This window comes from Megalopta genalis, chromosome 5 (genome assembly GCF_051020955.1).
Source record: "Megalopta genalis isolate 19385.01 chromosome 5, iyMegGena1_principal, whole genome shotgun sequence".
In the NCBI taxonomy this organism is placed as follows: domain Eukaryota; kingdom Metazoa; phylum Arthropoda; class Insecta; order Hymenoptera; family Halictidae; genus Megalopta; species Megalopta genalis.
Genome location: NC_135017.1, coordinates 25,798,039 through 25,814,894, shown reverse-complemented (window position 1 = coordinate 25,814,894; position 16,856 = coordinate 25,798,039). Strand labels below are relative to the sequence as shown.

The 16,856-nt window shown below is 38.6% G+C and overlaps 2 protein-coding genes and 1 long non-coding RNA gene across 17 annotated transcripts in view; 1 reads left to right on the top strand and 2 right to left on the bottom strand.

Moving 5' to 3' along the window:
• Positions 1-16,856, top strand: part of LOC117223970 (discs large 1) — a 950,943-nt gene that overhangs the window by 604,355 nt on the left and 329,732 nt on the right. For all 13 annotated transcript variants that reach the window (XM_076522026.1, XM_076522020.1, XM_076522022.1 and 10 more), the window contains one exon: positions 11,554-11,589. In XM_076522026.1, the coding sequence (XP_076378141.1) occupies positions 11,554-11,589 (36 nt within the window). The remainder of the gene's footprint in view (positions 1-11,553; positions 11,590-16,856) is intronic.
• Positions 1-16,856, bottom strand: part of LOC143259501 (uncharacterized) — a 139,586-nt gene that overhangs the window by 106,559 nt on the left and 16,171 nt on the right. The window lies entirely within an intron of this gene.
• Positions 1,340-15,491, bottom strand: LOC117223971 (uncharacterized). 3 transcript variants are annotated; one of them, XM_033476598.2, is made up of 2 exons: positions 15,088-15,491; positions 1,340-1,525 (listed from the first exon to the last, which is right to left on the bottom strand). In XM_033476598.2, exons 1-2 carry the CDS (start codon positions 15,474-15,476, stop codon positions 1,492-1,494), a joined length of 423 nt encoding a protein of 140 aa, XP_033332489.2. In that variant the 5' UTR covers positions 15,477-15,491; the 3' UTR covers positions 1,340-1,491. The 3 variants fall into 3 exon arrangements, with proteins under 3 accessions (XP_033332489.2, XP_076378145.1, XP_033332488.1); XM_076522030.1 differs by lacking the exon at positions 1,340-1,525 and adding an exon at positions 14,407-14,722 and having other exon boundaries at positions 15,084-15,473; XM_033476597.2 differs by lacking the exon at positions 1,340-1,525 and adding an exon at positions 14,407-14,722 and having other exon boundaries at positions 15,088-15,463.

Genomic DNA, 16,856 nt, shown 5'->3' with positions numbered 1-16,856 from the left:
AATTTTATATAGATTTTTATTCGTGTTACAATAAAATCTCTTCTCTTTTCTATTTTTGTAATAAAGTGTTGCACCCGTGAATATGACTACAGTTATTATTATTATTATCATTATTCTTTAGAAGCATATTTCACTACTAAACGGCCCACCTTAAAAATCTAAGGTTAAAGCAAAATAATCATTGAAGAAAAATAAGAGCAAAATAAGAATTATCTAAATATATCTCTTAGCAAAATAAGGATTTTCTAAATAAATTAGTAAGAAGCAGGAGCTAAATAAAACCGCTCATTTCCCGAAGAAAATGCATTGGAGTTCCTAAAGAAACTTTAAATTCGCATAATTTAATTATGTACGTTTAATAATTTTTAATATCAATATCTAATCATTTAATTCGCAAATTTAAAATCGCATATTTTGAACAACGATCTAATAAAAAAAAATCTAATAAAAAAATCTAATAAAAAAAATGTGTTTAGAAACAATATCCAAGAGCCTGGCAAACATCTCGGTACACCGTATCAAGTAAATTCCAGCGAATTTAATTCGAAGCTCGGTTCCTCTCGATTCCTAACAACAGACCTCATTACGCGTGCAATTCGGAGAAAAACGCGGCCGACACAATAACCCGGAAGACGTAACAGTAGCAGCAGGTTAGAGTACCCGGTGGCACATCGGGCTCACGTCGCAGCATAAATTTCGTCGCGGCATTAAATACCAGGCTCGAAGCCCCGGGGACAAAGTTGCCGACTTGATCCGGGAGACCGTGTCATCCCCTCGGATGCGTCCTACGCCACTCGTAACAAATAAGGAGTTCCTGTAGGAGAATCTCATGGCGTCCCGGAATTCTGCCTTATCTCGTAAAGCCAGACTTACATGGAATCCCATGGAGGGCCAACATATTCTTCAGCGCCGTTCCCGACATATTAAAACGAGCCTTCTCGTCGCGCGGAATTTTTTTCCGACGCTCTCAAACGCCGTTGAACATTCTCAATTTCGTTAGACTGCGAGCGAGAGGGCTGCATTTAGGGGGGAGGGGGGGAGGGGTGCGCGTTTCGCTCGCGAGGCCATGATCAAAAAACGCGAGCACGGTTCTCCCTTGTTAGCGTGCCACCCGTTTCTCTCGGCTGCATCGCGCGTTCAACGCCACTTCTGGTCTTTATTAACGCGACGAGTTGCCAGCCAATGGGAGACAGTGTCTGCTACTTACAATTTGGTGGCTAGTGGCTGCGGCCTCGGAATCACGCGAACCGAAGATGGAGCAGCTGTAATTAAGGGTCAGTGGTATACAGGGTGGCCGCCGACCGAACGATATTAAACGGAAATAACTTTCGCAAGCGTATATTTTTCTCAAATCCTTTATTATCTCTCATTCGGGAATGTAATTGACGGTTATCATTCAGCATTATGCATGGCGAACAATATCCCTTAAACGACCACCATTTCTCAGCTTACCAATACGGCATCCCTCCACAGCGTATTTCATGAATTCGACTATTTTTTCTGAGCTTTAGCAACTGATTTCCCGCTGAAATAGAAAAACTCGATGAGTTTCGCTCGTTGCTGGATAACATACGTAGTCATTTTAATAATAAAATAAAGGGGATTGAAAATCAATGTAGTTACGACTTCCTCAAACCGTTCTGTTATTCAGTGGCCACCCTGTATAAATCGGATTTTACTCGCAATTTTCTAGTCGAATAATTGTTTTCCAACATGTTAAAAATCTCTGTTTCACGTGGTACACACAATATAATTCACATAATATAAATTTTTAAGTACGTAAGAATGAATCAAAATGCATTTGTGTTTTTAACAATGAGTGGAATTTTCTTTGTTCTCTACAATTTCAATCCATCGATTGGGTTACGATTTGTACAAATCAATTATTCCATTCTCCTGTTACAGTTTCGTAGGTTTATTACAATGATTTTGTATCGAAGTCGCAAAAAGTCGCACGATCCTGCAGGGTCAATAACAGCGATACAGTAATTTCTCCCTAATTCGCGCTCAGATTGCGCACAAAAATGGACAATTTAGAAAGAAGCGATACGATTATTCAAGCCTTTTTATATAACCTTTTTATAGCTGTTGACAATCGGTAACTATAAAAATGGGCCTCGAGGCTCGTTTAATCGTATCTCCTCTTCCCAAATTGCATTTCTAAACACCGCGGTCATGAGCCCTCGAGCTGAATAAATTTGTCCCGCTTTGGTTAAACGTCAACCACCGATTCGACTGAAGTTGTGAAACGTTTAACCCTTTCGCTCCGATGGGCGTATACATACGCCCTCGAAGAGTGACCATTCATATACGAAGAGCGTATACGAAGAACGTAGATATACTTTTATTTCATACTTTACATGAGATACTTTTGTTAATCGAGTATCTGGCAACGCTGCATGCCTTAAACAATTGACTATCATGAAATATAACACTATTGACAAGACGATATTGTGTTTTATTCTAACGATACACAGTTTCAGTCTTCTTCAGAACATTGCCAGCGACGGATATATGCCAGCAATTTATAATAATAATAGGTTAATAATAAAAGGTTTACACGAATTTATAATTCTAAAATAATTTTGTTGGCTTAATTTTAATAATTCGCGGGTAAATACTCAATTTCTGCCTTTGCGATAACATGTTGTGTTTTAAAGTATTTAATTTTTTTACCCATTATCAAATCATGGGGAAAAGAAAGTTTAGGAGAATACTTTTCACGAGTGACAGTGAAAATACTGAAAGTGAAAATACCGATACTGAAAGCGTTTGCCATGCAAGACAAACAGTAACGTGCTCAAGATCACAAAAGTCTGAATATATTTGGACTACGGAAAACTTGGAACCAGAAATACATTCCGTACCAACTACTCGATAATACGCTCCGTTCACAGCGATCACATTTTGACGCAAGCGCTCCGTAGCGAAAGGGTTAAAGCAAAACTAGAGCCGCCGTGCAGCGAGAGAACCGTTGCAACGCCGGCGTCCGTCGCGCGTGGCCATTGCCCGGCGTCCTAGGAAATTCGAACTCGCAAAAAAATGAAGTTCTCAGCTTCGGCAATGGCGCGAGCTTGCTCGAGATTCGCATGACGCCTAGGATTAGGCGGGCGAGGGAGCACAAACAAGAAACTCAAGCCGAAGCGTCCGCAGGAATCCGGGAATTCACGGGGTCTCGTAAATCCGGCATTACAAGGACTTTTGTGAAGTTTCTGGCTGGTCTGTTCGAGGATCTTGTGTGACCCCGGTGTGCAAGGCTAGGCGGATGCGGCATCTTAATTATTAATGTTCGTTGGTGGCTGTTGTACGTTGAAGTCTGGAATTTCTGTGGAAATTGCTTCGTCTTATGACGAGACTGCGGATTTTTACGCGAAACAAAAATTGTTTAAGTTCGTTGTGAGAAACGTAAGTCTGATCTCAGTCCGAATGCAATAAATTGTCCATTTTCCATATGTAAGACGAATTACAAACAAGAAATCGTTCTTTTTGTTACAGTTTTAGAGTTGTAATTAGACCGTGGATTTTTATGCGAACAAAGAATTGTAAGAAACTTAAGTACGGTCAGTCTGTATTCAATAAATTGTCCATTTTCCATTTGTAAAACAAAAATATGTATATGAAAACCTCGATATTTCACGTTGAAATAAACTCTATCTAAAAGACAAGTTACAAATTAAACGTCATTCTCTTTGTTACACTTTTATGGTTACAATTAGACTATGGATTTCTCTGTTAAACAAAAATTGTTTAATTTCATTGTAAGAAACGTTGGTCTCATCAGGCTAAATCCAACGAATTGCCCATTTTCTACTTGTGAAACAACAATATATAAAAACCTTATTATATTTCATGTGGAAATAACGATTGTCCAAGTTAATTATAAGAACCGTAAATCTGATAAAAATGTCCTTCCTCTTTTGGTCATTTTAATAAGCTGCACGTAATAAAAAGTCTCAAACTGTTCAAACGTCCCCACATTTCACCTAATCAGTTTCGTCAAAAATGCGGGACATCCGTAGACTGGTAATGATAAAAAATTGAATCAAATTCTACAGTCGCCTAACATATGAACAGCTTCACAGATGCGAAGATAATGTTACATTTCTTATTGCATCTCCCTAGAAATTGTAGAGCAGTTTCTGAAAGATCACGAACAGCTTAATTCTTACGAGTTGTCCACCCATTTCCGTCATTATGGTAGCAATCCTGCATCAGTCGATTTAATACGCCTTGTCTTCGGCGGCTCGTACGTCGTCGATCTAATCCCCTAAGACGGTAAATTATGGTCTTAGAACTTAGCGGAGCGGCTCGTAAGTTTTAGCTACCTTGGGAAACGCATATCCTTTCTCATCCCTTAGTGAATTCCGTCCGTTCCCCTGGTGCTTCGTATTCTGTCCTCTAGGCATAGTCATCGTTCATTTTATTACTGATAAATCTCGTCGGGCCGGGCCCGCGCGTCGGTTCACGCCGGCGAACTTCTTTCCGCGTAACCTGGTTTCCCCATTATCAAAGTTTTTGCGTTAGAAATTTTTCGACCGTCCCCTCGCAAATCATGTCGCACCCCCTCCCCCTTCCCTAAAAACGAACTAACTATCGGGAACGGGCGTCGCGTCCGCGGGATTATGCTGCAGCGAATATCGGATGTAAATTCGTCGATTAGACACGTTCGCTGATGAAGTTCTACAGGCACTGAAACTTCGTAACTCGAACGGGCCGGGCTGCGCAGGACCGCGAATAAAATGCACAAGGGAAGTAGTTAGAGAATAAGTGCTTTTTTTTATATCCTCCTACGATGACGTTTCGTATCTCTGCTCCCTTCACGTCAGGGCCATTATACGTTCCATAAAGCAGAAGGGAAGTCGTACCCTCCGATAATGAAAAATGAAGTTCGCCGTCCGGCCGTGTTTTATGGCTTCCGAAGAGCGCCGGATTCTTCTAAACTCGCATTCTTACGATTTCTTCGACTACCCGAGAAACCGTGTCCCCGGCGAAAACACGGATCGACGATCTAATCCGGCGTTTCCAAAAATTTTAACATATCCGATGTATTCGAGGAAAAAAGTTACTGAAAAGACTCGTCATTCTCAAGTTTAAATTTTTCGTCATCATGAAACTCATTATTTTAAAATTAATTCTTGAATTTGAAAATGTTTGAACATTTTACAGGGAAACTAGAAAGTAATTGTTGAGAATACGTTGATGTTGCGATTCTAATATTTGGAGAAAAAGTTACTAAAAAGACTCATCACTTTCAAGTTAAAATTGATCGCCACCATAAAACTCATTATTTTGAAGTTAATATCTACATTGGAAAATGTTCGAACATTTTACGAGGAAATTAGAAAATAATTGTCGAAAATTAGCTACTGATATTGCGATTCTAAAATTTTAACAAAAGAATCCACTATTTCAAATTTTAACATAATTAAATTTTAACGTAAAACTTTAGAAATTTCAGCTCTAGTTAAATTAACTAATTCTCGACAAGTGTTACCTCTTTTTCTAGTTTTAAATTTAATAAAAAATGACAACTCCATTAAAATGCCATTTAACATAACAGAAACATAAACGAACTACCCTAACTAATTTTACAAGAAAATTATTGTTACCCTTCCATTCGTCATATTCAATGGAACGTGGTTTCGGTGCTGCAAATGACTCGTCAGTGGAGAAAAGAGATCGTCTAGATATCAAAAATCGTAGAAATTTGATATTAGAATTAATTACATTAGAACCTAATCAAGCTCAAGAATCGCATCAATATGGACATCGTCTTCCCGAGTTGTCTTATGACGTGAAACATTAAAGAAAATGCACCAATTAATATAAAAATATTACAGAACCTGATTTATCATTCCACGTTGAGATCATTGTGGCGTTGCGATGGGTCGTGATCCAAAAAAAGATTTCGAAACGAAGGGACCTAATCGAAGGGAATTCGGCGGCGGCGATCAAATTCGGCGAGTCCCCCGGGGAGCGCGGATAAAGCACAATGTAAACAAGATCTTCGCAATTAAAGTAAAGCACTCTGCGGACAAAGTTGATCTGAAACGAGAAAAGTTTCAAGTGTTGTTGGTTCAGGTATCATCCCCGTGGCTGTCGAAAGTTACGAATATACCAATTTGCTCGGGCAGAAACTTCGCAATTAAGTTCGGTCGGGAGGGATCGCCTTTGTGAGCTCGATGGCGCGATAATTAAAAATATATAACCGACGAGAGAACGTTGACGGTATCGAACCTCTCTGGCAAATGTATTTGATCACGGCCCGTTGTTTGCCGCGCGGAACGTAACGCGGACGGTTTTACAAATCAACCGAGCTACAGTTATGAAAACATAGACGAGAGGTAGCAAAACAGAAAACCGATGTTTCATTAGACGTTCCTGTCCGCAACTTCCGCAAACAATAACACCGCGGCTGCTGGTTCCATTTTCTACCTCGGCTACGGCTGCCAGCACTCCGGCCTTTTACCCGACTTTTACGCAGTGTTTAACTTCATTAAACGATTAAATCTCCCGTTGTCAACCTGTGCGGCCGTGCTCTTTCTCCCCTGTCTTTCAGGCTTTCAATTAGAAATATATATATACACCGTTTTATTGCGTCTGAAACTTACGGGCAAACAAAAGGAAACTAGAAACACGAGGTACGGTCGCGGGGAAATGCACCTACTCTACCTATTAGCGCGGGATCTAATGCACAACATACTGCTACAGCAACTGCATCGATAAAAGATTAAATTAAATAAAAAGAAGTGAAGAAAGTATGTATATCATTACGACATTCTAATTATTATTTTGCTGAATTCTCTACAGTATTTTAGGAAAATGTTGTTTAAATCAGAAACATTCTTTAAACAATTCAGTTACAGAATTCGATGAATTCTTTGAAGAATAAACGAAGGTATTCCATGAATCTTTTAGAAATTAAATTATATGTTAAATTAAAGAATTCAATGAATTCTTTAGAAATCAAATTATACATTAGATTAAACAATTCAATGAATTCTTTAGAGCATAAATTAAACAATTCAATGAATTCTTTAAGGAATAAATTAATCAGTTCAATGAATTCTTGAAAGAATAAATTAATCAGTTCAATGAATTCTTTAAAGAATAAATTAATCAGTTCAATGAATTCTTTAAGGAATAAATGAAACAGTTTAATAAATTCTTTAGAAATTAAATTAAACAATTCAATGAATTCTTTGGAAATTAAATTATATAATAAATTAAACAATTCAAAGAATTCTTTAAAGAATAAATTAAACAGTTCAATGAATTCTTTAAAGTATAAATTAAACAGCTCAACGAATTCTTTAAAGAATAAATTAATCAGTTCAATGAATTCTTTAAAGAATAAATTAAACAGTTCAATGAATTCTCTAAAGAATGAATTAAACAGTTCAATGAATACTTCCAAAAATAAATTAGAGAATAAACAAAAGAACTCGGTGAATCCTTTAAAGGCTAGATTAAAGAATAAATCATACGATTCGATGAATTCATTGAAGAATAAATTAAACAATAAATTAAGCAAATCGACGGACTCCATAAAGAATAAATGAAATAATTCACTGGATTCTTCAAAGAATAAATGAAAGGAACATTGTGTGATCTAAGCAAACAGGTTTACTGTTTGTTTTGGAAAATACTAGTGAGAGTTCAACAATATCAACAACATCAAAAGTTCAACAGAAAAATACTACCTGTTATGAAACGATAAACGGGACGCGTCGCATTGTGATAAATGACGAATAAATGAATCACGGGATAACCGCGAACAGAAACGATCGTTACGTGCTTTGTTATCAAAGGGATCAGGCCTGCGCGACATCTCGCGAAGAGATACGAACAAGTTCATACGACGTCTGTTTTTCCTCGGCGACGTGAAATTGATATCGGTATTATCCGACTGCGCCATCGAATTCGCCCGAGGCACTGCTTCCGTCTCGTAATGGGATTTTGATAGTAACTGGTCGAGGGGTATCAACCCTCATCATGGGAATAATTTCCTCGGCGTATCTGTATCGCGTTTCGGTATACCTTGAACACGTTAGAGCGCGATACGTTATCGTCGGCATCCGCATTATGTGCACCGTCAGCCGCCTTATCATCGTCTCCGTTCTTACAATTAGTGTTAAGACCCAGCGAGAATGCATTTTTCCCCCTCCAGTAATGGGGGGGAAATGAACCCATTTAGTTCTACCGTGTAGATTAAGCAGACTGTTTTTACCGTCAGAATTTCCATTCGATTTTGTATCTCTCGATTTTTGAGAACCATGAATTATTATTATATATATATAATATTATATATTATTATGTTATATATAATAATTATATATAATATATTATATTATTATTATTATTGCTAGATCTTTATGCGAAATAAAAATTCTCCTCATCGATTGTAAGAAACAGATACAAGATAGAAATTTATTTTCTTCAATCATTTTAGCACGTTAAAAACACTAATAATTTGTTCGCTGTTTTAAACTGCTCCTACTCGTTTTTATTACAAACGCATAAAATCCCCAGTCTATTTATAACACGCGCAGATATTTCAAGCGCAAGGAAACGTGCAATAATGACGTGTAATAGACGTGTAATAAACGTCTGATAATATTTTTATTTTATTTTTCCAACGAGTTACTCTTTTAGTCGACGATGAAAATTTAGCTTCAGTTCTAATTTTTCTAAAGTGACGCGTGGAAGTGAGAATTTGTATAAAGTTTCGCAGTCAAATTATTACCAAGTTGCTGTATCTTTTTATTATTTCATTTCGCAGTACCATCGTCGAGAACAGAAAATTTGCCTCCACCCCTGTCTTTACTTAGATTCAATCTCCAATTATTGGTACTCTGCTGTGCAATTACCAACGTGGAATGTCGCGTAATCAATTTTGAAACGAAGACAATTTTACAAGCTAGTACATAATTAAAACCTCGTTAGGTCACGAAGACGTTGTTAGCAGGAAACTATACGAATGATCCAAGTTCTAAAGACACTTTCTGAAGTGCGAATTAATATAACATTTGGCGCGTGTGTCGGTATATTTTTTCTTCGAGAATATTGATCTCGCAGATTCCGCACGCGCGTCGATTGCGAAATGTAATTAATTCGCGACCACGAACGATATTCGCTTGCAGCTCTCGCGCCATGAAAAATTCTCAGAACAGTGGCAAGCCGAGATTGTCATCCGGATGAGGCATTGCACTCTCGCGTTACGGTATCCTCTTTCGCGCAAATTACAACCCTAATGTTTCGACAAGAATATCGATACGAGTGTATGCACTCTATGTATAGCCGGCGCGCAAGAATGTCGCGCACACATTCGAATGCGTGGCGTACGTAACGAATGCTACGTTGGATCAACTTCCAGCAGACGGGTGCGAAGCACAATGTGCTCCATGACGCCTATATTGCCGTCATAAATCTAGCAAGGCGGTTGAACATTAACCAGGCGACCGCCGTCTATACTTCCGACATCGGTCTACCTCCGTGTTCGATAAAATAGCTGTCTGTACGGCCCGTCGTTATTATTTACACCGATTTAATGAACCGTAACGGAGTTACGAGCCGTCCGCGTGAATTCGTCCGTTTGTCTGAAAAAGAGGCGTCGCCCGCTACCGCGAAACAATTCGCCCAACAATGCGCCGTAAAACTCTTTACAGCTTCTCGGTAATCTTCACCGGTATCTGTCGATCCTTTTCCTTCCGGGACCCATCAATTTCTGCGTTAGTTTCGGTGTACTCGCCGGATTGTGACGATTCGTACGATTCGTACGATTCGATAGATGAGAGGCGACGAGTGCGCGGTTTTTACGCAGATTATTTAACTTAATTTAATTTAATTTAACTTAAATTATTTTAATTCAATTTAATTTAATTTATTTTAATTTAGTTAAATTTAATCTATTTTTATTTAGTTCAATTTAATTTATTTTAATTTAGCTCAATTTAATTTATTTTAATTTAATTTATTTTAATTTAGTTCAATTTTATTTATCTTAATTTAATTGAAGGGAAAATAATTTATTCATTACAAGTGTAACTATACAATTGTAATTTATATACCACGGGGTCCTTACGATGATGAGTTCTGTGTCAATCACATATATACACTGATTATTTACCAGTATTCAAAATTCATATTTATTGTAATACATTCGAACAAATTTTCGTATGATATTTTTATAATGCAAAAGGGTGAAAATTCCATCCAATATGATCAATTTAAAATCCCTAGTTTCATTAACAATAGACCGCGGACTTTTATTCAGAATAAAAATTGTCTACACCAATTGCAAGATAGAGAAGATGCATCGATATTTATTTTTTTATTAATAATTATAAAGAATTAAACGTGATCCAACAATGTGTCTAAATTCTTCAAATATTTTCATTCTTCTGCATTTGACCTACCAATTCTCATGACAAATACATCAAATCTAATTTTTCAGTTCGAATTTCCTCGATGAAACTACTTTGACTTCGTGGAGACTTTTAGGCCGATTTTCTGCACTCGACGTGTTCACAAAAATTGTATCATTATTGTTCTACGTTCACCACGAGAAATTTTCTGGCTGTTGCAAGAAACCTATACCTTCCTCAGACTTCTCTAAAAGTATTCATGACCACGTGAATTCGCATAAAGTACCTCGGTCTAGTTAACAAAAGGACTATAGTGCGAGAAATTCTGATGCATATTATTGCAAGAAAGAAAAAGTCTCAAAGTGCGACCAATCTTTCTAACAAAATTCTGTTACGGCAACCATAACAGATATCGATCGATCAGTACAAAATACAAAAAACCGATCGCGTGGTTATTCCGTGGTCCTAGATTTTCATGCTTCTCGATCGGTTCCGATACCGTTCCGGGACAGACGGGGTGTATACATTAAATTAGCAGACGCTTCGATCGATCCGCGAGATGAAACGATACCGGCGCGGTTGCGTTTGATAGAAATTTATTCGTCGCCGTCGTCACGGGCCATTTCTCTTAGCTTTTTTTCAGGGGCGCAATCACGCGAATGGTCATAGACCAAATTTCCGGTTATAAATCTGGACGGACGCATGGACGGGATGGAAGAGTGGAAAATTGGATGACGATGTGGTCAGTTCACAGGTGGATTCCGCTCCTAGCCGGTCGCCGACGGCAAATAAAGCGCGTTTCGGAACATTTGGCAACGGCGGCGTTGCCGTAAAAATTTGTTGGGAAGCATATGTTTCGCGAACGGGAACGTTCGTCGACTTTATTGCACCGAAAGCGACCGATTCGTGCCGTAAAGGAACTCTTCCCTTTGGATCAAAGGGAGCGAACGTAAACTCTGCAAAGTGGCAAAGAAAGAGGGGAAAAAAGGAGAGAGAGAGAGAGAGAGAGAGAGAGAGAGAGAAGAGCGATTAAAAATTCATTCGGCTAGATGTAACGAACAAGAACTCCGTTTTAAGTGGCAAGTCGGGGGTCTAGTTACCTGGATGAATTTTTGAACGGTCACTTTCGTCCCGCCTTTGTCCGACGTTCACGCTTTATACTCATATTGTGTTCTCCTTGTTGCAGAGTCACGACAGCTGGCAAGGACACGACGGCGACCAGGTGAGCATTCGCAGCTTACGTTTGCCGACACTGCTTTGCTTTCGCTCTAAGCATGCCGCTTTGTTCTTTCGACTTTCCTGACGTCACGCGCTTTAATTATAGCGCCGGTCTCGCCGTGGGTGCGATCCGAGGATTGCACCGCCACGATCTCGGCCTTGGCCAACCACCCCTGTTAACCCCTTGACTGTGTCCACCAAATGTTAACCCTTCGGTTATGGCAGTATTTGATGCGCGCCGTGCACGCAGCATGCGATAGCTCGATCGCGACCTGTGCTATGAGCGGCGTGTATTTTTTGGATTCGCGTGGAAATGGTCGAAACACTGAACCGTATTACACGCAGTGCTGGCTAATATTTATAGAGAAAACATTTGTAATATTATTTGAAATAATAGATTCTTCACGATTCAAGTGAAATAGCACATTTCGAATGGGGCATCAAATTCCGGGAAATGAAATAGTTTATTTTGATAATCGACAGCTGAGACATGAAATGAAATATTTTATTTTGATTATGTCAAATGAAATAGTTGATTTGTGTAATCCCTAAAGCTGAAGCATGAAAATAAATATCTTATTTTGATAACCTGAACTATGAAATCAAATGTTTTTTATTTTAATAGCGGAAACATAAGATAGAATACTTCCATAATTCTTAACCTGAAAATTATGAATTTAACGTAAAATGAGACAACGTAAGAAATCATAATAATTTGCAAATGATATTATCTTCAGAAGTATTCATCGATGAATTACACTGAATGTATGTTTATAATGCAAAGAAAAAATGCTTTGTTCGCTTCGAATCATTAAAATAATTAGATTTTACACCATTAATGAAATATTCCGAACTATGGCACAAATATTTTCAGTGTTTTACAAATAAAATACTATTTGAAATATAGTATAAATACAGTATCATAGTATTTGAAGTATTATCTTAAACATTTCTTACAACAAATAAGTTCTTTCATTTTTCAAAATACATTCTCGCGAACAAATAAAATATTTGATTTTCTAAAATACGTGCATAATCTAAAATAAAATATCTAATTACCATTTGCCATTTAAAATACTATGTTAGCCAGCTCTGATTACATCCGGTCATTAATAGTAATAATAATAATAATAAAATTAAATTTGCCGGTCGCTTATGTGTGCCAAAACTTTGCTCAACCCGACAGTACACACGTGGACATCAGAAACAAAAGTAGCTACGTGTACTGCCGAGCTTTTGCTGCGCGCAGATATAGTCTCAACACGTAAAAAAATCGCCCCAAATATACAAGTGATTCGCAGGTAAGGGGTTGACAGTGTCCTACTCGCACGTTACTTTAAACAGCTTCACGTAGACTTTTCTCTCTTCTGTTATTTGTTGCCCGATGGGTAGTCAACCGTCTTTTTTACAATCTCAGTGATGTTCGTCGGTAGACTTTTTTGTCGCCCACAGACTAGCTGACCTCATCCCACAGCACACCCAACTATGTTTTTACACGGTTCTGTTTTGCCACGGTTTTCATTTAACGTGACCTTCGATTTGACACGGTTAAAAAAAGAAAAGGTTATCCGATTTATAAATTTCAAGAACAATTATTTCCACAAATCGTAATTTTCTACGTAATTTCTATATGAGCCGTTTATCTTGAAAGCGGCACAGGTCACTTTACCGTAATGAAAAGTGGTGATTTTTTAATGTTTCTACGAAATTATACCGAGAAAAATATCAGTATCCTGAGATAACAACTACAAGTAAATCTTCTCGAAAGTTAGCATCCATATTTGTAAACGTGTTAAAACGCAAACCCTTAAATCTATCGACTTAAAAACAAAGTGACTTATGCCACTTTCAAAAGAAATGGCTCATATACCTTTCTTCGCCGGTATTTCCTGGAATCTGTCCACTTAGTAAAAACAGAATTGGGTGTTCCCTTGTCACGCTGAAATTCTTGCTGAGAGAACAACTGGCTAACACGACGGTGCACACGCGGTGCATCGAACAGCGTTCGCGATCGACGTTCGTGCACAAACCCGATACGCCGAAACGATCAATTAAATAACGGTGGTCCCGCCGATGGGTTTAAGCCCAGTCATCGTCTTCCGCGGTCCGGAGACCGGCGCGCGAACGTGTTCGAGAGGGGATCCGAGAATGCGGGAATGCATTTTCGACGAAGGAAATCGTTCGCACTATATCACGCGACGTTCTCGCCGGTATTGGCACGGGTTAGCCTAGGAACGATGAAACGGTAGGAACGCGGGCCACGGTGGTGACGAAAGAGTGTGCCGGGGAGCAAAAGCAATTTGCGCGACAGTGATGCATGCGACTCGAGTTCTTACCATCTGGTTATGCGGTTACAACGAGCACGGTACCTCATCGTTATTAAGGGCGCTGCGGTTTAATGATGCGATCGCTGGAACGACCGGCGCATCAAGGTCCCACCGTTTCTCGTTAACTACGAGCGATTAGTCGGCGCTGCACTAACGCCTGCGAAAATATTTACCAGATCGCGGAATCCGCCCTCCCTCCCCCCCTCTCTAAATGCTCCTTACGCATTAATCGATAAGCGCACTGGTGCTCCCGGTGTTCGCTCAAGCACTTATTATGCATCTCTATTTTCATCCGGTCATGGAATCTTCGACGGGAACGGACGAGCTCGTCGCTGACGCTGTTCGATTCGCACGAAGTTTCGCACGATCTTGCCCCGACGTCTGTACTCCGTCGACGCTAGAACTATCGACGTTTTATACGTACTTTTACCGGAGGGGTCGAAATGACTTGCTTTTTGAATTGACAAATCATTTAAGAAAACAGACATACAGCATTTCATGCGACTATTTTATATATTTGCCGAATTAATTGAGCGAAGATAGATTATAAACTGAATAATAATAATAATAATAATAATAATAATAGTAATATTAATATTAAAAATTAAGGAAAACTCGAACTCTTTCTTTTACTATTTTCTCTGGTTGTGCGATGTGATGGACATTTACTTTTCGCTGTCTCTACTAGGATCGCTCGCATCGTAGCCGGTATCGGAACAATTTCTCGTCCCGAATTATCTAGTTCCTCCAGTAATTTATTCCTTCGTGAATTCATTCCCATAGATTCTAACTAATCTTATGTGACTATTTCTGCAAATCACGATAAAAAGTAGATTTTGAGATTTTCCAGAAGCGTCACGGGACAAAATGAAGTTTCCCTCGTAAACGTTTCTCTCTGACCGAAATCGCGAATTGTTTTCTGCGATGCGAGAGCATCGGAGAACATCGATATATATGTATATACATATATACATGCGTCACATGTTTTTATAGACAAGCGAAGATACTGTTACCGCCGAGTAACAATATGAAGAAAGTAAAATAAGGAATGAAAATGTCGAGCAAACGCAACACATGTATGTTGCGGCAATTTCTCTACAACGTGTATCCACGAAAATGTGTTCGAACTATACGAGACTGGTACGAGAAACTTCTGAAATTACATGTTTACCTACGTTCCGTGGGGGTCAATATGGATCATCTCGGTGTAGATCCCTCCCGTGCTGTCCGGTTGCTCTTGAGTCTCGGCCTCGGCCTCGGCCTCGGCTTCTCGATTCATCTTCTGGACTTTTTGCACCACTTCCCGGTAGCCGACCTCCTCGGCGGTCGTAGAACGCCCCCGTAAGCGCATCCGCGCCCTTATCTGGGCCTCGTCCACAGTTTGCGGCGCTTCCGGCGACAAGGCCTCGGGACCTGCCGTCCCTAAGCCTACGGCTAAGCAACGTTCGAAAATCTCGTCAAAACTGCTACGACTATCGTTGTCGAAAAATTCCCCCATATTGCTGCGTCGACAACTCGTCCGTAACTGATCGCAGCCTGCCAAAATTTCTGTTCGAAAGGGCATCGGGCCGCGGTCACCCAAACATTTTCCAAAAGCTATGTTATCATAACATAGCTCGTGTGCTGGACGAGAGCGCCGAAGCTTGAACAGAGATAGCCTTGATTTCGGTTAGTCGGCCGTTAACGCGAAATAAACATGACCTCGATTCAAATGAAAGGAGAAAGAAAGAAAAGAAATTCATCCTTCTAATTATTATCGAAGTAAATTGAACAGCTCCTTAACCAATTAGCTATGTTTGACGAGTATACACGTTGTGCGTAAAAAGTAGCGACCATTGGCTATTTAAATTGTAATTTTAGTGGAAACGAAAATATATTCTGAAATTTCAAGATGTTTAGAATATTTTGAGGCCAGGCCAGAATGAAACAAACAAATAAAAGATACGAATAATTATATGAATGATATGATGATATTGATGTTCGACGTGCAAAGTGCCATTATGCGTCGTTCCTTGATTTGTTGAATATGTTACCACTCTACAGCAGGGATTTGAATTTTTAACTTTTATAAGTATTTGATTTTTCCCCTGCGTTTTTCGTTTATTATGTATGCAGTATATGTTAAGTGGATAAGTAGATATTAGTAATGAAATTGTTAATTTTATAAAATGAAACCGTCTTTCTGCTCCAATATTTTAACGACTTGTTCTATGTTTGACGAGTATACTCGTCACCAACTGGTTAATTTACGCGGTGAAAAGAAAAAGAGAAGACAGAAAGAGGAATTTTCCTGGACTGATTTAATAATCTATAAACTGGAACGAGTTTTATAGCTAATCGCGGTATCAAGAAAGAACAAGAAAATGTAGAAAACTGCTTTACATAATAAATTATAAATATTTATATATCTCAGAAAAAATCATACAAAACTAACCGCGGTATCAAGAAAGAACAAGAAAATACAGAAAACTGCTTTACATAATACATTAAAATACATAATAAATTAAAATTATTTATATATCTCAGAAAAAATCATACAAAACATGAAAAAAGAAATAAAATATACCGAAAATGAGTAATGACTAGAAGAAATACCAAACAAGTCGTAGGAGTCGGCATATTTCTGACGTGTTTTTGTGTTCATAAGGACCAGGAAAGAATGTATTGTCATTCAGCCGGTATAGTTTAATTGTTTAACCCGAGAAAGATTACCTACGTCGCAGAGGCGCCTGCGAAGACTGTTGATTTTTGTTAATTTTTCATAGAGGTGTAGTGATTTAAGTTTAAAATTACTTAAAATATAAAAAAATATAATATAAATGCATTTTATTTTTACAATAATGCCAAACCTTTAAAATGACTAGATTAACTTAAATAAATATCCATTGTTAGTATAAAATTGACGCCTTAGAAAAGCATGCGCCTCTGAAGCGTATGGTTATCT

What these genes read in the sequence shown, in the direction of transcription:
- LOC117223971 (XM_033476598.2), bottom strand. Translation starts at nt 15,476, where the DNA reads ATGCCCTTTCGAACAGAAATTTTGGCAGGCTGCGATCAGTTACGGACG. An exon ending in CATATTGACCCCCACGGAAC is followed by an intron (nt 1,526 to 15,087) that starts GTAGGTAAACAT and finishes TTTCTATTTCAG; the next exon opens with CGGGAAATCAGTTGCTAAAG.